The following is a 20,697-nucleotide window of genomic DNA, read 5'->3' as shown; positions in this document are numbered from 1 at the left end:
GAGATGTTGTTACACATCTCTGGAACAGGCGGGACTTCAACCTGGGTTGTACTGATTACAACACAGTCTGCTAGCTGGATCTCACAGAATACGAGATCCCTGTTTCAGGTTATTAATCTGGTCCAATTAGGGGGTCCTGGCTAACAAATAGAAAGAGGGATGTCAAAGAACAGAGTATTTTTTCCAGACAAATGTCATTGCGTCAGATGTAAAACAATGGGTAAATCTCCTGACAGCTTCTGGACCCACAGCTTTTCCAGTTATTAGGAGCCTAAAAAAAAAGAAAGAGGAATGTCAGAGGTTTTGTACTTCAAGGGTTGATTCTGAATGAGGCAGTACTAGAGGCAAAAACTCTTCATGAGTAAATCGCTTGGTGAATGGATTCCTGCCTGTGTGGAGCTATTTCAGTGATGATGAGAGTAGGATTCAGTTAGAACACCATCTGGGAGGCCGAGTAGTGAATGTGGATACATTGAGCCACCTCCAATTAGCAGATACATCACAAGTGGTAACCCCAATAGAAGATTCTGTGATGGTGTTAAATTTCCTCCCAGTCACAGCTGACAATATCAGACTTTGAACACAGAAAGATCCAATCTTGTCAAAATTGAAACAACGAGTGGTGATGGGAGAAACTTAAGGGGCATCACAACTAGAATTCAAACCTTATTTGACCCAGAGAGACCAGTTCACAGTAGAGGACGGCATATTGTTATGGGGAGCAAGAGTGATTGTCATGAGCAAATATTGCCACCAAATGCTGGCTGAACTCTACCAGGGCCATCCATGGGTCTCCAAATGAAGATGTTGGTGAGGAGCTATGTCTGGTGGCCAGGCTTGGATGCAGACGTGGCTGCGTTGGTGGTGCGGTGGTGCAGTGCCTAGAGTTCAAACAAGGACAAAAATTACCACCAGCAGCTCCTCCATATCCATGGTAATGGCTGAGTAAACCTCGGACCTGGTTGCATGTCGACAGAGTAAGTTCTTTCATGGGCTCAATGTTCTTAGTCATTGTAGAAACCCACTCAGGCTGGTTGGATGTGCATAGAGTCCATTTGTCGAACATGGGATGACGATAGAAAAATTGTGTGTATCTTTTTCAAAGCATGGGCTCCTGGAACTGTTGGTCACAGATAATGGACCATCGTTTAACAGCAAGGAATTTTGGTATTTCCTAAAGTCAAATGGAAATCAATAGATAAGGACAGATCACTGGACTGTTAATCCAGGGGACTTGGGTTCAAATCCTGCCATGGCAAATGGTAGGATTTGAATTCAATAAAAATCTTCAATTCGGAGTCTAACGCTGACAATGCATCTATTGCTGATTGTCGTAAAAATCCATTTGATTCATTAATATCCTATAAGGGAGGAATCTGCCATTCTTACCTGGTCTGACTTACGCATGACTCCACAACCATAGAAATGTAGTTGACTGTAAATTGCTCTGTGGACAGTGGGGATGGGCAATAAATGCTGTCTTGCCAGTGACACCTTCATCCCATGAATGAATCAAAATAAACCTGATGCTTGGAAATGAGGTGGGCCAAGTGTCAAAGAACAACACAGCACAGGAGACCTTCAACTCACCAACACTGTGCTTCCACATGTTGCCTTCCTAAACTAAAAGTCTTTAGCCTGTAGGCGATCAATATTCCTCTATTGTCTGCTTATTCATATATCTGTCAAGATTCCTCTTAAACATTGCTATTGTATCTGCCTCCAATACCTCCTTTGGCAATGCATTCCAGGCACCTACCACTTGTTTCTCACATTTCCCTTAAACTTCCTTAAACCTATGTCCCCTAATAATTGAACTTTCTACCATGGGAAAACAATGATGAATATCCATTCTATATACACCTCCTAATTTTGTAAATTGTTGTCAGTTCACCCCTCATCCTTCAATGTTCAAGTGAAGAAAGTTAAGTTTGTCCAATCTCTTCTCATAGCTCTTCAAACCAGGCAATATCCTGGTAAACTGTCTCTGTACCTGGTAGTGTGGCAACCAGAAGAGTACACATCATTACAAATTTCGCCTAACTAAAGTTAATAGGAGAACATTTAGAGATGGTGATCATTGTATCATAAAGGTTGATTTTGGAGAATTACATGCGTCAATCCAGAATTAAGAAAAATTAACTGGTGGAGAACAGGCTTTATTGGGACTAGAGCAAACTTGAGTAGGATTGATTGGAATAATGTTGGCAGGAAGATCAGCAACTGAACAATGGACCACCTTCAAGGATCAGATCATGCAGGTACAGTTGAGATATACTCCCTTTAATGCAAAAGGTGGGATAAACAAATGCAGAATTCCCCGGATGACCACAGAAGTAGAAATTAATGAGAAAGGAAAGGTGTAAAGCAGAAAATACACCTGAGAATCAGAAATACTGTAGGTCACAGTCTGGGAATACGGGGCAGGCTATTTAGTATTGAGATGAAGAAATATATTTTTTAGGTAGAGGGTGGTTAACGTGTGAAATTATTTACAGCAATATTTTATTTCATTCTCTACTGTGTGTTGAAATGCCGTGGTGCATTAATGTGGGAATGTTGACACTGACACTGAAGTAGAAAATGTTACCTCTGCTGAAAAATATCTAGTGAAGCTGATGCAGCATTTTCTGTCTTCTGTGGATGACGTGGTTGATGCCTCAGTTTTCTGATGGGTTTATAAATATCTCTGCTACTGCTAAAGAAGCATGGACTTCCCGTTTACTCTTCTATCGATTAACATTGTTTCATATTTTGTGGGGGTTTTGAGAGGAAGAATAAAAAGTAGAAGTAACTTCTGTATATCAGTGTGAAAAGGCGAGAAGCAGCCAGTGAGAAAGGCGAACAACTGATGATGAGTTCTCTCTACATTTGGCTTTCCACAGTCCTGCTGTCGGTCTCAGTGCAGGGTTCCAGTAAGTGCTTTCTGATGCTAACTGTTCTCTCGTCCTATTTTGTTAACATGTAATTGCTGTTTTCTGGATCGACTAACTTATTTATGGTGTCCAAAGCCTTGTACTGTCCAGCACAATGTGTCGTGGCCTTTACCACAGTTTCTAAACTGGAAGAAATGTTTCCCTTACTAAAGAATATCAAACAAGGATACAATTAATTAACTAAAGCTACAAAAGCAATATCAAATGAGCACCAAGTCAGACAGTAGAAGCAGAAACATAGAGAATAGGAATAGGAGGAGTTCAATCCGATCTTTCAGTCTGCTCTATTATTCAATATGATCATGGCTGATCCTCCAATTCAGTACTTTCTCCCCTTACCCTTTAGCTCAAAGAACTTTATCTATCTGCTTCTTGAAAACATTCAATATTTTGGCCACAACCATTTCCTGTGGCAGAGAATTCCATCGGCTCCCCACTCTCTGGGTGAACACATTTCTTCTCAGCCCAGTTATAAATTATCTACCCCGAAGCCTTATACTGTGACCTAAAGTGATGAGAGCTCTCAGGCTGCGAGGGGAGAAAATCATGCTTTGGGCACAGCCATTGCAAAGAGACGCTAACTTGCTGAGCTAATTAAGTTTCCTGTTACTGTGGAAGTACATGAAAATCTGCTTCATCAAAACTGAATTCTGCTGTCAGGCTGACCATTCAGGTTTACTGAATGATGTGAAGTGCTGTTTTTACGAGGCAAATACAAATGAAACAACTATAGAAAATGTGAGTACAATAGAGACACAGCATACTTTAGTAAAGGAATGAAGGTAGAGGTTGGCGTTGTTTTCCTTGAAGGCTGAGTGGTGTCATGGTTGATTTATTATTGCCACATGTATTAAGATACAGTGAAAAGTATTGTTTTGCATGCTATACAGGCAGATTGTAACATCCAAAGTACAACAAGGAAGCAGAGCAAAGCAGAATGCATTCAAGAGTGTTACAGCTGCAGAGATGGTAGAGAGAGAGATTAGAATTAACATTTGAGAGCTCTGTTCAAAAGTCTGATAACAGTGGGGAAGAAGCTATTCTTGAATCTGATTGTATGTGTATTCAAATTTCAAATCTTCTGCCTGATGGAAGAGGGTGGAAGACAGTCTAACTAGAATGGAAGGGGTCTTTGATTGTGTTGGTTGCTTTCCTAAGACAGCAGGAAGTATAGACAGAGTCAATAGATGGAAGGCTGGTTTGCATTATGGACTGCACTATGTTAATGACTGTCTGTAGTTTCTTGCGGTCTTGGGAAGAGCAGTTGCCATACCATGCTGTGATGCATCCAGATAGGGATGCTTTCTAAGGTGCATCTCTACAAATTGGTGTGAGTCCTTGTGGACATGCCAAATTTCCTTAGCTTTCTGAGGAAGTAGAGATGTTGTCATCCCTTCTTGACCATCGCGTTGACATGGCTGAACCAGGACAGTTTATTGGTTATCATCACTCTCAGGAAGCAGATACTCAGCCATCTCTACCTCAACACCATTAAAGCAGACAGGGGTGTGCCCTTCACTCTGCTCCTGAAGTAATGACCATATCTTTCATTTTGTTGACATTGATGGAGAGAACTGCTGTCTCTATAACATGCTGTTAAGCATTCAATCTCTTTCTGTCTCATCATTGTTTGAGATCCAACCTACAACAATGGAGTCATCAGCAAACTTGTAAATGGAGTGGGGTGGAAGTTGGCCACATACCCGTGAGTTTATAAGGAGTATGGGAGGGGGCTGAGTATGTAGCCTTGCAGGGCACTGGTGTTGAGCATTGCGATGGAGGAGGCTTTTTTTTCAGATTAGATTCCTCACAGTGTGGAAACAGGCCCTTTGGGCCAAAAAGTCCACATCGACCCTCTGAAGAGTAACCCACCCAGACTCTTTTCCCTCTGACTAATATACCTAACACTATGGGGAATTTAGCATGGCCAATTCACCCAACCTGCACATCTTTTGGTCTGTGGGAGGAAACCCATAGAGACACAGGAAGAAGATGCAAACTCCATGCAGTCACCTGAGGCTGGAATTGAACCCAGATTCCTAACACTGTGAGGCAGCAGTGCTAACCACTGCGCCACTGTGCTCCACTGTGTTGTTGTCTATTCTTACTGATTGTGGTCTATGGGTTAGGAATTCAAGGATTCAGTTATAGAAGAGGGTGCTGAGACCCAACTCTTGGAGTTTAGAGATGGGTTTGTTTGGTGTTGAAGATGGACCTGTAGTCCATAAGTAGGAGCCTGACCTAGATGTACAAGCTATCCAGATGTTCCAGGGATGAGTGTAGGGCCAGGGAGATAGCATTGACCGTGGACCTGTTGCTTTGGTCGGTGAATTGCAAAGGATCAAGGCAATTTGGTCGGCTGGAGTTGATGTGAGTTGTGACGAACCTCTTGAAGTAATTGATAGCTATCGAGGTCAGAGCCACTGGGTGGTAGTCATTGAGGCAGGCTACATGGTTTTCTTTGGTACTGGGATCATGGTGGTCTTCTTGAAGCAGATGCAGACCTCAGATTGGAGTAAGGAGAAGTTAAAGCTCTCTGCAAATACTCCCACCAGCTGATCTGCATCGGATCTGAGTGCACAGCCAAGCCAGTTGCTTTCCATGGGGTCGCTCACAAGAACTCTGATGTAATGTCTGCAGAGGTGACGGTGGGTACAGGGGCATCCAAAGCTGTTGGGATAGCTGGCATCGTTCCACTGACCTTGTGTTCAAAGAATGTGGAATGTAATGAGCTTGTTGGGAAGGGATGTACTGTTGTCTGTGATCCTGTTTGACCTCACCTTGTAGCCTATTTATTATATTGTGTAAGCCTTGCCACAAACTATAGGAGTCCTTGTGATTGTTCTGAGTCCCTCAATCTTAGTTTGACATTGTCTCTTGGCATCCCTGATGATCTTACGAAGGATTTCCTGTATAGGTCAGGGTTGTCCGACTTGTATGCCTCATTCCTGGCCTTCAGTAGGGAGTGGACCTCTTGGTTCATCCATGGTGTCCGGCTGTGGAACATTTGGAGTAATTTCTCTATTTCTAATGTCTTCTATATACTTACCAATGAAGTCTGTAATGGCAGGGACTTTCCTGTTTAGGGTGGCCACTGATCTCTTGAATATGGATCTCTCCACCAACTCTAAGCAGTCCCGTGGAAGCTCTTCCATTGCCTCAGAGCAGCACTGTACTGCTTTCTGGACTGGGTCCTCACACTTGCATTGCTGCTTGTAAGCTGAGAGGAAGAGCATCTTGTGATCCGATTTTCCAAAATGCAAATGGGGAATGGAGTAGTGATGGTTGTGTAGCAATGGTCAAAGACATTCAAACCTCTGGTGGGGGATGAGATGTGTTGATGGTATCTTGGTGGCCACTGTTGGAATATTGCGTGCAATTCTGGTCTCCTTCCTATCGGAAAGATGTTGCGAAACGTGAAAGGGTTCAGAAAAGATTTACAAGGATGTTGTCAGGGTTGGAGGATCTGAGCTATAGGGAGAGGCTGAACAGGCCATTGTTTGTTTGCTATTTCGAAAGAACACAGAAATGGTAGCACAGTTAGGGTGGCATGGTGATACAATGGTTAGCACTGCTGCCCCACACCGCCAGAGACCCGGGTTCAATTCCCGCCTCAGGCGACTGACTGTGTGGAGTTTGCACGTTCTCCCCGTGTCTGCGTGGGTTTCCTCCGGGTGCTCCGGTTTCCTCCCACAGTCCAAAGATGTGCATGTCAGGTGAATTGGCCATGCTAAATTGCCCATAGTGTTAGCTAAAGGCGTAAATGTACGGGAATGGGTGGGTTACGCTTTGGCGGGTCAGTGTGGACTTGTTGGGCCGAAGGGCCTGTTTCCACACTGTAAGTAATCTAAAAATCTAATCTAATCCTGGGGAGGGGGTTTCTTGAAATCTCAATGCTTCAATTTCACCTGAAGTCCACGATGTCTTCCATGTTTCCTGGATAGGTGGCTGCTCCAAATCCCCATCCTGGGCGTTAGTGAGGGAAGTCTGCAGCTCTGAGGGGGACACAAGACTGTGAAGGATAGAGCTAGAGCAGATAGGAGGAACCTGTTTTCCTGGGAAGAGAGTTCAAACTCCAGGGGTTGTATATTCAAGCTAAATGACAGAAAGATCAGAGGGAACATGAGGACAAATGCTTATATGCAGAGGGTGGGGGAATGTCTGGAGTTCACTGACTGAGTTGACAGTGGATGCTTTTAGGTGAAAATGAGGACTACAGATGCTGGAGATGAGAGTTGAGAGCGTGGTGCTGGAAAACCACAGTAGGTCAGGCAGTATTGATACAGAGACCCTGAGCTCTTTTCAAAAAAATACCTGAATCCGCATGTTAAGTGCTTTAAACTGCAGGGCTATTGCACGTATGCAGGAAGATAGGATTAGAAAGGGCATCTGGGGGCCTTTCAGTTGGCTGAAGATGGGCTGAATAGCCCCCTTTAATGCTGTATCATTTCTATGGGTCTACGGTTCTAGTCTTTTGACCGTCCCCTTGCACCTTGCTCATGGAAGTCATTGGTGAGAAGTTTAAGGTAAGACGTCTTGTTACCCATTTTCAAAACTTTCGGCTCCACAATTTTGGTGTCCGTCAGGACTGTGTAATTATAATCTATATACTATAAAGTAGGGTATTCTGTCTTTGAACACAATCTTGCAAAGTGGCTCTCAGATGTTATATGACTGTTCTTGTTGATTGACTGTAGCCAGAAAGGTATTATAGAATCATAGAGTCACAGACCCTTCGGTCCAACCCATCCATACTGACCAGAAATCCCAACCCAATCTAGTCCCACCTGCCAGCATCCGGCCCATATCTCTCCAAACCCTTCCTATTTATATACCCATCCAATGCAAGTTAATGTTGCAAGTTAACCAGCCTCCACCACATCCTCTGGCAGCTCATTCCATACACGTACCACCATCTGCGTGAAAAAGTTGCCCCTTAGGTCTCTTTTAGATCTTTCCCCTCTCACCCTTAACCTATGCCCTCTAGTTCTGGACTCCCTCTTTGCCTATTTACCCTATCCATGCCCCTCATAAATTTGTAAACCTCTATAAGGTCACCCCTCAGCCTCCGACGCTCCAGGGAAAACAGCCCCAACCTGTTCAGCCGCTTCCTGTAGCTCAGGTCCTCCAACCCTGGCAACATCCTTGTAAATCTTTTCTGAATCCTTTCAAGTTTCGCAACATCTTTCCGATAGGAAGGAGACCAGAATTGCACGCAATATTTCCAACAGTGGCCTAACCAATGTCCTGTACAGCCGCAACATGACCTCCGAACTCCTGTACTCAATACTCTGACCAATAAAGGAAAGCATACCAAACGCCTTCTTCACTATCCTATCTACCTGTAACTCCACTTTCAAGGAGCTATTAACTTGCACTCCAAGGTCCCTTTGTTCAGCAACACTCCCTAGGACCTTATCATTAAGTGTATAAGTCCTGCTAAGGTTTGCTTTCCCAAAGTGCAGCACCTCACATTTATCTGAATTAAACTCTACTTCTCAGCCCATAGGCCCATCTGGTCCAGATCTTGTTGTAATCTGAGGTAACCCTCTTCGCTGTCCACTACACCTTCAATTTTGGTGTCATCTGCATACTCACTAACTGTATCTCTTATGCTTGCATCCAAATCTTTGGATTTGGATCGGCTCAGGCTTGGAAGGCTGAAGGGCCTGTTCCTCTGCTGTAAATTTTCTTTGTTCTTTGTTGTAACCACCGTGCCACCTCCAAGAGGTGAATAGGGAGAAGGTAAGGGTTAATGCGAAGGGTGTGAAGGGTAAGGGTTGGAGAATCTTCAGTTTTTATTGTAACTGAAATGAAGTATCACAGCACTGGGCATCTGCAGCCACTGTGTTTGACGAGGTCAGGCTGCAATCAGAGTACTGACACATCTCCCTTCTCTTAAGGCACGGTAGGTGAACCAGGAATGTTCCATGATTCCCACTACCTGCCTCAAGGATGAAAATCCTGGCAATTGACTTTGTTTCTTTCTGGACGGATGCTGTCTGACCTGTTTAGAATTTCTAGCACTTTCTAAACTTTTTACATGCTTCCAGTATCCCCTGTATTTTTTCTCCTGCAAAAAGCATCATCTCCATTTAAAAAAATAGGAGTAGGAGTTGGCTATTCTTCCACTGTAATTCTATTTATGAGACTATCCCATGTCCTTTTATTCCCTTTGTCCCCAAAACATATTCAGTAATTGAGAATCCATGGCTTTCTGGGGGAGAAAATTCTAAAGATTCATAGAATTATTGGAAATTTGTAGCACAGGAGGCCATTCAGCCCATTGTGTCAATGCAGGTTGAAGATGACATATCCATCCCCGCTTGCCTGTACTTGGTCAATACACTCTCTCACGATTTGATGTCCGTGCTGGGTTAATACTGCATTAACACTCTCTCTCTCTCCCCCCCACCTTACAGATTTTTCTCTTAATGGTTGGTCAATGACAGTCGCGGATGAAGTGAGGGCTGAGGAAGGAGGCTCCGCTGTCTTACCCTGCAGCTTCACCCACCCTGACACTAACCTCACACTCACCGGCTCTGTCATATGGTACAACCGTAAATCACTTAATTACAATGTCATTTTTAACTGCACATATCCTGGTCCAGACCATTCCCAGGGTGATGTGTGTGAGAATGTGAGACAGTGGGACGGTGAGAATCGATTCAGATTCGCGGGGAACCTCAGCAACAAAGATCTCTCAATAATGATGGAGGGCCTGAGCCGGGAGGATACTGATTCCTATCAGTGTCGTGTGGATCTCAATATTAATAGTTTTCAAACAACGACTCTGACACAGCTGGAAGTGGAAGGTGAGAAACAATGTTCGGATGGTGTCACTGCCCTGACAGCTCAATGGGGACAGGCTCCACCTGGTCTGGGAGCTCTCGGGTTGGCTCCTTCTCCTGGGCTCTTTCAGTTGGTCTGAGGCAGAAAGCAGTGAGAAGGAGAGAGAGAGAGAGAGAGAGAGACAGGGAGCAGACTGAGATTTATAGACCCCTTCCACAACTGACTCTGAAACTTCCCGCAGGATCTCTCACACTCACTTATTGGCCATGTTCAAACTGGCTTCAGTGTTCTGAGATAGGAAACAGAGAAAACATACCGAGGGTCTAAGCCCCAGTGAGAGCACTGCTCTATCACCATTGGGTGAGGACAGAATAAATCTGAGCTCTCATTGGATCAGCATGTTTCTAAAGAGTTAGGTTTTGAGGGGAGGGAATTGATGTCATTTACAGCTCCGTTCCATTGGTTGAGTACATGAGTTCTACCTGTCTAGCTGCTATTGGCTGTGAACATCATTTGTGTTACTAATTGCATCTATTGCCTCAGGATACGATCAGGCAGTTCGATCCTGAAGAATGACAACTGATTTTATTAAAACATATAAGATTCTGATTGGGCTTGGTGGGATGCTGAGAGGTCCCTCATTAACATGGGGAGGAGGAGAAACCTCTGTCAGTATTGCTCACCTTTAAAGGTGATAAACAGCCATGAAGCTGATCACAATTGATGCCAAAAACATTAATCTGGAATGCAAATTTGAATTAACCTGTGCTGATCGTGAATGCCACAGGGTAGAACTAGTGAAAGGTCACATTAGGAATGATATCAGGAGGTTCTCCTTCATATAAAGTGGGGTCACACAGAGGAATGTGATCCCTGGACAGAGAGAGATCAGGAAGACTGTCAATTCCTTGAACTAATTTAGAAGCCATATCAGCATTTTGCAATGGAGGGAGAGATGTTGGGTTCTGAATGATGGGATTCACTGAGTTCAATGAATTTCCTTGTCTGTAAGTATCATGTGACCAAGGATCTCAAAATGACAGGTGGGGAGAACGTTGGATCACTTTGACTCTTGTCGAAGAATGTTTCGGATAGACCCATGAGAGACATGAGGGGAATTTTTAAATATTCGTTTTATTGTGAAGTTGAAAGAAATGTAACAAATTGAATCGAGAACTTCTGGGCACTGACCTCATCCATTCTGATGTTTGTCCTTCCTCAGCTGCTCAGGGAAATGTCTCAGTGGTGAGTGGGACAGAGGGAGATTCAGTTACTTTACCCTGTATCTTCAGGAGCTGGGGCTCCCACACCCTGACCACTGTTACCTGGATGAGGAAGGAGCCCTACCAACACATCGTTACATTTACAGCTCAATCACAGGGAACTTGGACAACTGGACATGGTGGAAATCGGTACGAGCTCATCGGGAACCCATGGGAGGGAAACGCCTCGCTCAGGATAAACCAGCTGAGTGTGAGGGACAATCACACTTACCTGTGTCTGGTGGAATATAGGTCAGAACCTGATTCTCAGTATCTGATCCAGAAGGAGACTCGGCTCATGGTACATGGTAAGAAACTGTTCAGGCATTCTTCAACTTGTAGACAGTGAAAAGTGGGAGTGTGACAGATTCTGTGAATTTTTTACAATTCGTTTTTCTGGTGAACTGAAGTATTAACCCTGTTTCTCTCCACTACCTTGGCTGGCCTGCTGAGTATTTGAAGCATTTGGATTTTTATTTCAAATTTCCAGCATCTGCAGTATTTTGCTTTTGTGTTTGAAGTTTGACTTTTTAAACATTTAATGTCATTTGATGTGCTGATCCTTTTAGGTACATTCTGATGTCAGTATCGAAAGGCATTGACACACCCAGAACATTCAGTTCAATCCCCAAACGACCTAAAATTATACTTGACATTGAGATCATCTCTTCGAGCAGGAAGGTGCAACAGCCTAATGTGTCCCTCTTGGTTACAATGAATAGTTCAATCAGTGCAAGTACATTCCCCCAGTGTCCACCTGACTGTGTGAAGCATCAGAGGCACGTGGGACCTATCCTAGCCCTGCATTCACATGAGGATTAGCAGCAGGGTGCAGGAAACGTGAGGAGGGGCCACTGTTCTTACTCAAAACTGGAGCAGGAACCACTTGCTACGCTCCCTGTTTTCCCAGCTGAGACCAGGTGAGTCAACACCAGATCCACGAGCTACTCTGCGAGTTGATTTAAAATATCCATCTCACCTTATAATTTTTGTATTAGAATTAAGCAGCTGCTTCTTTCAGGAACTGTCCTGATCTGTAATGCACTGTCTGGAAGTGCAGTGGAGAGAGATTCAATAGGAACTTTCAGGAGATAGTTGGTTAAATATTTGGAGGGAAGCAAATTAAAGGTTTGTGAGAAGTGAAGAGGAAGACTGATGAACTGGACTGCTCCAGTTAAGAATGGCCACCTTTTCTGCTGCAGGGTTGTATAATTCCACATGATAGTTCCATGGACCCACTACCTCAGAGGTCATTCATCTCCTCAAAGCAAAAAGGAAGCTGGGCTGAGACGAGAGGGCAGAGCCATAGGTGAAGTACCTCAGGGCTGGCTTTGTGAACCAACTCCGCTGGACTTGAAACATCTCCTCACAAGCAGTTAACAAGGCTGGAAAAGATGCACCACAGAGATTTTAAAGACAAAGTTGATATGTTCGATCGGAAGATGTGGTGAAGATGCTTCTACACGTGTGGGGACAGTAACGAAGGCCATATATATATATTGGAAAGTTACAGATAAAACATTATTATCTGATCACTGGATGAAATGTGGACTTTCCTAACACATTAAATAGTTTAAATAGGATAAATATGTTGAAGGGTAAACAAGAGAACTACACATGGTCGACGGAATAGAAAAACAGACATAGGACTGAATGAGTTAGAATGGGAAGAAGCTTGTGTGGAACATAGACACTTGTATGGGCCGTATGGCCTTTTTGGGAATCCAACCTAATTCTCTGTTGTCCTGCCCCACGTTCTACTGCATGAAGGCGGGCCATAATGGTACTCTGAGAACCAGGGCTTTGAGAGACTAGGAGGTACCACAGGGGCTAACAACCAAGGCCTGGGGTATTGGGGTCCCACTCTGTTCAGGGTGGGGAGTGGACTGTGAACTTGGGTCAGGGACAGCACCTGGGCCATAATTTCTGCCTTGTCCATATTTGCAACTATATCCACTAGATATTCTTGATGATCCTCTCCACACACATATCCAGTATCATATATCAAAGACAGAGTTTTCAAAGATATAGTATCCCTCATATCCTCAGGACATCACTTCGTTGTCAAATAAAAAAACTCTGGAAGTGTAATATTTTTTATTATGTGGGGAAACACACCAGTCAGTTTCAGTTGGTTGAGAGATGAAACCTGTGCAGAACCAATAGTCCTCTGAACTGTTTTTGTTACAGATGCCTGTTTATTCCAATGCACAGCATGTGCTGTGTGGTCACTCGCACACATGGTAAGTTCGAGGGAACAATGAGTAATTGGCACTTGGAAGATTTCTGCGTGATCACATGCTTGGGTAAGCTGGAGGAAATCCTGGCAGGCCACCAGTAGATTTCCCTACCCTCCTTTGGAAAATGTGGAAATTTTTGGCATCATCTAGATCAAGTAAACTGTGGCGAGGGTTAAGAACTCATCCAAAACATCACATTTCTGACAGTGTGACACTACATACCATTACTTCACTGACTATTCAGGCTTGGTTATATGATTACCTTAAGAGTAGGGCTTGAACCTATGGGTTTCTGACAGGGACAGGAGCACCGCCATCGGGAGAATGATTGAAAGATAAACGTATCCAGGTTTGAGATTTTATTAACAACATTGTTCTTTCTATTTGACAGTGAGGAGGACTGTGTCCACTGCCATGCTCGTCATTTCCCTGGTCAGCATCCTGCTCATGCTCATCATCATCATATTTGTTATCTTCAGGAAGAAAGAAGGTGGGTTCTGTAGAGAGTAAGGTTTAATAAAGCAGTATAATTCTGTGTTGAAATAACAGCAAATGATGACCCTGGATTAATCTTGCCGATGATTCACTCTTCTACTCATTTTCTGAAGGCACTGACTTTGTCTTTGATGGGTTTGGTGGATGGGGGAATGATAACCTTTTTAATAAATATCAGCCACTCTCTGGTACCTGGCTCACACATGAGCTTTCATGATGTTAGAAAGCTTTAAAACTTCCAGTGTTTCAAAAGAGGTCCATTCAAATCAATTCCATAAATCTCTAATGTACCAATCCCCTTTTCACACATCCACACTGTATGGAATCTCAATAGAACAGAATGGAAGCTGAAAGCAAACATGATAAAATCAGTTCTCTTGATTTTAAATTTCTGAAATTCTCACTGTGAGTTTCATGGTCTCACCCTCCCCATCTCTGTAATACTTTCATGCTCTTGAGCCAACCAAAATGACATTGTCCAACTTGGGCCTCTCCTACACTGCTTCCCTTTGTCCCACCACTGATTACCATATTTCCTGCTTTCAAGACTAAACTCTTAACATCTACTTAGTAGTTTGAGCTCATTTTTTTTCTGTATGTGCCCCTGTGAAGTCCCTTTGTTTTAGGTACTATACAATTACTAGTTGTAATTTTTAGGTTTATCATGTTTCCAGCATCAGAACTGAGACGGTTTTAAAATTGTTTTCATTCATTCATGGGACTCAGCTGTCACTGGTTGGGCCAGCATTCATTGCCCATCCCTAGTTCCCCTTAGAAATGGTGCTACTGAGCATTGGTAATGGAATAAATGGATGATTGTTTGTGGATGTGGTGCCAATCAAGTGAGCCCACTTTGTCCTGGATAGTGTCAAGCTTCTTGAGTGTTGGAACTGCACCCATCTAGGCAAGTGGGAATATTCCATCACAGTCCTGACTTAGGCCTTGCAGATCATTGACAAGTTTTGGGGAGCTAGGAGGCAAATTACTCATGCTAGATTCCTAGTCTCTGACTTGCTCTTGTAGCCACTGTATTTTTATGGCTAGTCCAGTTTGAGTTTCTGGTTCAATGATACCTCTTGGGATGTTGCTGGTGGATAATTTAGTGATGGTAACATATTGAATGTTGGAAATAGTCATTGCCTGGCAGTTGTATGGCAAGAATATTACTTGCTACCTTTCAGCCCAAATCTGCATACTGTCCAGGTCTTTCAGCATTTGGACATGAACTATTTCAGTATCTGAGGAGTCTTAAATGGTGCTGACCATTTGCAACCATCAGTGAGCATCCTCAATTCTGACCTTATGATGGAGGAAAGGTCAATGATGAAACTGCTGAAGATGGTTGGGCCTAGGACTCATCCCGAGGAACTCTTACAAAGATGTCATGGAGCTGAGGTGACTGGCCTCCAACAACCAAAACCGTCTTCCTTTATGCCAGGTATGACTGTAACCATTGGAGATTTTTCCCCTGGATTCCCATTGATTCCAGTTTTGCTAGGTTTCTTGATGCCACTTTTGGTCAAATGCATTCTTGAAATCAAGGACCGTCACTCTCTCCTCATCTCTAGAATTCAGCTCTTTTGTCTATGTTTGAACCATGTTTGTAATGAGGTCAGCAACTAGGTGGACCTGGATGAACCCAAAACTGTGCATTGCTGAACAGGTTATTGCTGACTGGATACTGCTTTTTGGCACTGTCAGCAACACCTTCCATCACTTTCCTAATAATCGGACATCAACTGTTGCTGCTTCGCCCTAGTCTCACCAGACCATAGGGGCTACTCTCATTTGTGAGAAGCAACTGGTGGTGATTTAACTTGAGGGCCATCAAACCTCAAGCAAGGGAAAAGGTTGAGGAGGAGAGTCCTTCATGGTAACCTCAAACCGGTGATGGGAATTGAACCCACGCTATTGGCATCACAATGCTCTGTGAACCAACCATCCAGCCAACTGAACTAAACCGATTACCGGTTATCAACTAATGAGGTTGTAAATGACCTGGTTGGATTTGTCCTTTTTGTGTATAGAGCATATCTGGGAAATTTTTCACATTGTCATATAAGTGCCAATAGTGTAGCTGTACTGGAATGGCTTCACTGTAGGTGCAGCGAATTCTGGAACACAAGTTCTCAGTATTATTGCCTGCGTGCTGTTGGGGCCCACAACATTGGCAGTGTCCAGTGCCTCTAACCATTTCTTGATATCAGGTGGAGTGAATCAAATTGCCTGAAGACTGACATCTGTGATGGTGGGGATCTCTAGAGGAGGCCGAGATAAATTATCCACTCAGAACTTGTGGCTGTACAGTAGCACCGAGGATCCAAGGGGATTATGTTCCAGGATGTACTGCAGAAGCCTGAAACTGTGGATAGGAGTGAACCCATTGATTTAAAGGGGAAACGTACCTTCCTGGCAGCTCCCAGTCCCTGGTTCTGGAACATTCCCTTTAATATGTTCCAGCCATGGTAAACTGCGGGTACGTGAAACCATGGAAAACAATTCAGTTGATAAAGGGATCGTTCTGAATATGGCTACAAATGCTTCAACCTTTTTTTTTTGCATTGATGTGTTGCCCTCTTCTATTATTGAGGATGGGGATATATATTTGTGAACTTCCTCCAATGAGTTGTTTAATTTTCCATCATCATCCACAGCTGAATGTGCCAAGAGTGAAGAGTTTAGATGTGACCTGTTGGTTGTGGATCCTTTAGCTTTATCTATTACCTGCTGTTTATGCTGTTTGGCATCCATGCACTTATCAGTACCTTATTTTTTGGTATATCTGGTGCTGTTCCAGGCATAGCCTTCTGCACTCTTCTTTACACCAGGGTTAATCCCCTGGATTGATGATAATGGCTATGAGGTTGCAGACTGTGTTGCTGCATGATTCTGCAGATGCTGGTGGCCTACAGTGCCCCAATATATGCTCAGTCTTGAGTTGATCGATCTGTTTGAAATGTATGATGTAGATTATCCTGAATGTGAACATGGGGCTTTGTCTGTATGGTGATTGTGTGGTGATTGCACCTTTTAATGCTGTCATGGACATATGCATTTGTGGCAGACAATTTCGTGAAAATGAGTTCAAGTATGTCTTTCCCTCTCATTGTTCCTTCACCACCTGCGGCAGACCCAGCCCTAGCAGCTGTGTCCTTTCGGACTTGACCAGCTCAATCAGTAGTGATGCTGCTGAGCCAATCAAGCAGATGGACTTTGAAGTTCCCCACCCAGAATACATTCTGCATCCCTGCCACTCACTGATCATCAGCTGATAGAAGATGCTGTGTGGTAATAATGAAAAGGTTTCCTTACAGTATTTGAACTGAAGTCTGAGGCTTCATTTTGTTTGGAATCAATGTTGAGGACTCCCAGGGCAGATGCATCCTGACTGTACGCCTCTGTGCCACCGCCTATGACCTGTCCTAAGCTCCTTTTCCTCACACAACTTAATCAGTTTGCTTGTCTTCTCTCAGGATATGTTTATCCTTTCTGTATAGGCTTCTTCAGATCCTTCTGCTTTTCTTATTTTCTGTTATATTGCAGGTCTAATTATTCACACTCCAGGAGATCAGATCCAAAATAACCAGAAAAATGCCTGTGCTTTCTTTGGTTCTAGTTACAATGATCTGCCATCACTATTGTACAGGTCTTTAATGCACGCTTTTTCTCTTTACTTCCTCAGCTTCTGGAATGCATTATTGAGGGGAAATGAGGTGGGGGGTGGGTGGGGGGAGATGCGGTGAAATGGAAGAGAGAAAAGATGGGGAAACTGACAGAACAGTGCCTCTGGCAGTTTTTCTTTGTTACAGTTTAAATTGGATTCCTGTTTTTGCTTATCTAACTTGACCAATAATTGATTTTAGATTTGGCTATTTAGATCCTCTTGATTAAAAGGTAGACACGATGTGGAGAAACCAGGAATGGGGTGAACTACCTAATGAAGGAGCAGTGTTTCAAAAGCTAGTGCTTCCAAATAAACCTGTTGGACTATAACTTGGTGTGTGATTTTTAATTTTGATTAAAAGGGTTTAGTATCATATAAACCTTGGTGATATTTGGATGTAGGTAGTTTATATTAATAAAAGTGATGGTTGATATCATTGATGACGGCAGTTTAGCGCATTTGGCCGAAAATTAACTAAATATTTACTAATCATTTTTATCTCTTCAGTATGTTCGCTGCTAATTGAGTACACCAGATCTTCAAAAAGGTAGGAAAATTGGCGATTGATAGACATGGTGGTAAAAATGCTGTGGTTCAGGGTTGAATCAAATATCTCTTGCTCACAGAGTGCAGCCTGTTGTTGATGATCTGCTAACGTGGTTTGACTGAGAAATAAATGATAGGATAACCATTTCTGTGCAAAACTTGCCAGCTCCAAATTGACTTGTGATCTCCCTTCCCCAAATTAACAGGCAATTCACCCTCATGTAACATTGAAATCATTGATCATTTTTGTTATCTTTTGGACACTTCAAGTTGCAATGAATTCTTTACGGAGGGAGAGATTGAAATGTCCCCATTTGCAGTGAGTGCTGAGTATAAAATGGAAATATTTGTATTTGTGAATCCTATTTTCTCCCTTGCTGTCCAAGCAGCTGAATTTCCACTGGATGGGAATGTGATTTCCTGATCATCCCCCACTTTCCAAGATTTCCATGCCCTGTAACATCCTCCAAAGTTACAGCAGATGGGAAGCCCCTGTAGGAACTTTCCCCTCACCTCCAACACCCTCCCTCCCTGCCCTGTGACTAGAGTCATAGAGTCATACAGATGTACAGCATGGAAATAGATCAATCAGTCCAACTTGTTCATGCTGACCCAGATATCCCAACCCAATCTAGTCCCACCTGCCAGCACCCGGCCCATATCCCTCCAAACCCTTCCTTTTCATACACCCATCCAGATGCCTTTTAAATGTTGTAACTGTACCAGCCTCCACCACATCCTCTGGCAGCTCATTCCATACACATACCATTCTCTCCGTGAAAAAGTTGGCCCTTAGGTCTCTTTTATATCTTTCCCCTCTCACTCTAAACCTATGCCCTCTAGTTCTGGACTCCCTGACCCCAGGGAAAGTCTTTGCCTATTTACCCTATCCATGCCCCTCATAATTTTATAAACCTCTATAAGGTTTATAAACCTCAGCCTCTGGCACTCCAGAGAAAACAGCTCCAGCCTATTCAACTTCTCCCTATAGCTCAAATCCTCCAACCCTGGCAACAGTCTTTTCTGAACCCTTTCAAGTTTTACAACATCCTTCTGATAAGAAGGAGACCAGAGTTGAATGCAATATTCCAAAAGTGGCCTAACCAATGTCCTGTACAGCTGCAACATAACCTCCCAACTCCTGTACAAAATTCTTTGACCAATAAAGGAAAGCGTACCAAACACCTTTTTCACTATCCTATCTACCTGCAACTTCACTTTCATCGAACTATGAGCCTGCACTCCAAGGTTTCTTTGTTCAGCAACACTCCTCTGGACCTTACCATGAAGTGTATAAGCCCTGCTAAGGTTTGTTTTCCCAAAATACAGCACCTCAAATTTATCTAAATGAAACTCCATCTGCCACTTCTCAGTACATTGGCCCATCTGATCAAGATCCTGTGTTAATCTGAGGTAACCTTCTTTGCTGTTCACTAAACCTCCAATTTTGGTGTCATCTGCAAACTTATTAACTTTCCCTCTTCTGCTCATATCCAAATCATTTATATAAATGACAAAAAGCAGTGGACCCACCACCTTGTTGCTCCAAGCTGAGCCAGAGCTGCCTGGAATGATCTGTCACTGTGATTCCTGACAGTATCTGCACAGCCCTCCCTGTGTTACAGCTGCTGACTTCACCTTGGGTTCCCTGGGTGCCAGCCATATTCTGATGCCAAGGCAAAACTGTTTCTCATGACAATTTATTCAAGGGTGACATTTCTAATTGTGTCCAAATTAAGCATCTTTGATATTTTTGAGGTTTAATGGATTACCTATGTTTATTACCCTTTGGAATCTGTTATCTGTATCATCTGAAAAGGTGTGTAAATTGAATGCACCTTCCTATGACATGGGATTATGCCTTAACTTCCTCTGACTATTTCTCTTGATATTTTGTGTTATTACTGAAAGAGCTGTTTGTTTTAAGTGTGAATATACTAATAAGTCAAGGACAAGGAAGACCAAGTACTACAAACAGCAGAAGCAAGCTAGAGTTGTATAGGTGTATAGTTGTCTGTAACTGCAAATTATAGTCTGCATTGTTAGAAAGTCTCATACAGGTTCACTTAAGTAAACTGACTCCATGCTATGTCTGCATCACTTACAACATAACACAAGAAATACAACAAGGTGATCAGCACTATGGGGAATTTCTTTAAAACACAAAAAGAAAATTGGAAACTTCTGAAAAGGGTCTCAGAGAAGACTTGAAGCAGTGCAGAAGTTATATTTATGGCAGGACTCCAGAGAAAAAGTTATAGCGAGTGTGAATACTTGATTTGTAATAAAAAATAAATCAAGCTATATTTGAAAATAGCACAGGGAAGAATTCAAAAACAAAGTAAATACAGCAGCTGCACTCGTGCGTCTGCGGACAGAGTAATCTTTAGAAGTAATTCTACTCTAATTCCCTGGATAGTGATAGCATTTGCAAAACATGGAACATCAGAATGATGACTATTAAATTCCCCACTATGAGTTGGAAAGCTGCAGATGTCTTGGCCAAATTTAGGTTCTTTAATCAAAATATGAATCATGCTTTTCTTAATTTAAAGGTTGCAGAATCACATAAGTTATCCAAGGGGTTGAAAGATTGTCAGGGATAAGTGGGAATGTGGATTTGAGGTTGCAGTCAGATCAACAGAGCATGGCCAATTCCAAATTCATATGTTCACATATGCAAGCATGGAAATAAGCGTAGTCAGTTGGAAATGAAGTGTTTCATCAGGATCAACAATTCAGTGATTTCTCAAGAAGACCAG

The 20,697-nt window shown here is 43.0% G+C and overlaps 1 protein-coding gene across 1 annotated transcript in view; it reads left to right on the top strand.

Moving 5' to 3' along the window:
• Window positions 1–2,834: 2,834 nt before the first annotated feature.
• Window positions 2,835–20,697, top strand: part of LOC140492786 (uncharacterized) — a 43,049-nt gene continuing 25,186 nt past the window's right edge. The window contains exons 1-5 of the mRNA XM_072591718.1: window positions 2,835–2,915; window positions 9,359–9,751; window positions 10,951–11,298; window positions 13,622–13,720; window positions 17,897–17,936. Coding sequence (XP_072447819.1) covers window positions 2,852–2,915; window positions 9,359–9,751; window positions 10,951–11,298; window positions 13,622–13,720; window positions 17,897–17,936 — 944 coding nt within the window. The 5' untranslated portion in view covers window positions 2,835–2,851. The remainder of the gene's footprint in view (window positions 2,916–9,358; window positions 9,752–10,950; window positions 11,299–13,621; window positions 13,721–17,896; window positions 17,937–20,697) is intronic.

This window comes from Chiloscyllium punctatum, chromosome 2 (assembly GCF_047496795.1).
Source record: "Chiloscyllium punctatum isolate Juve2018m chromosome 2, sChiPun1.3, whole genome shotgun sequence".
NCBI lineage: Eukaryota > Metazoa > Chordata > Chondrichthyes > Orectolobiformes > Hemiscylliidae > Chiloscyllium > Chiloscyllium punctatum.
The sequence above is the reverse complement of the archived record's forward strand: the minus strand, read 5'-3'. Positions and strand labels throughout refer to the sequence as shown.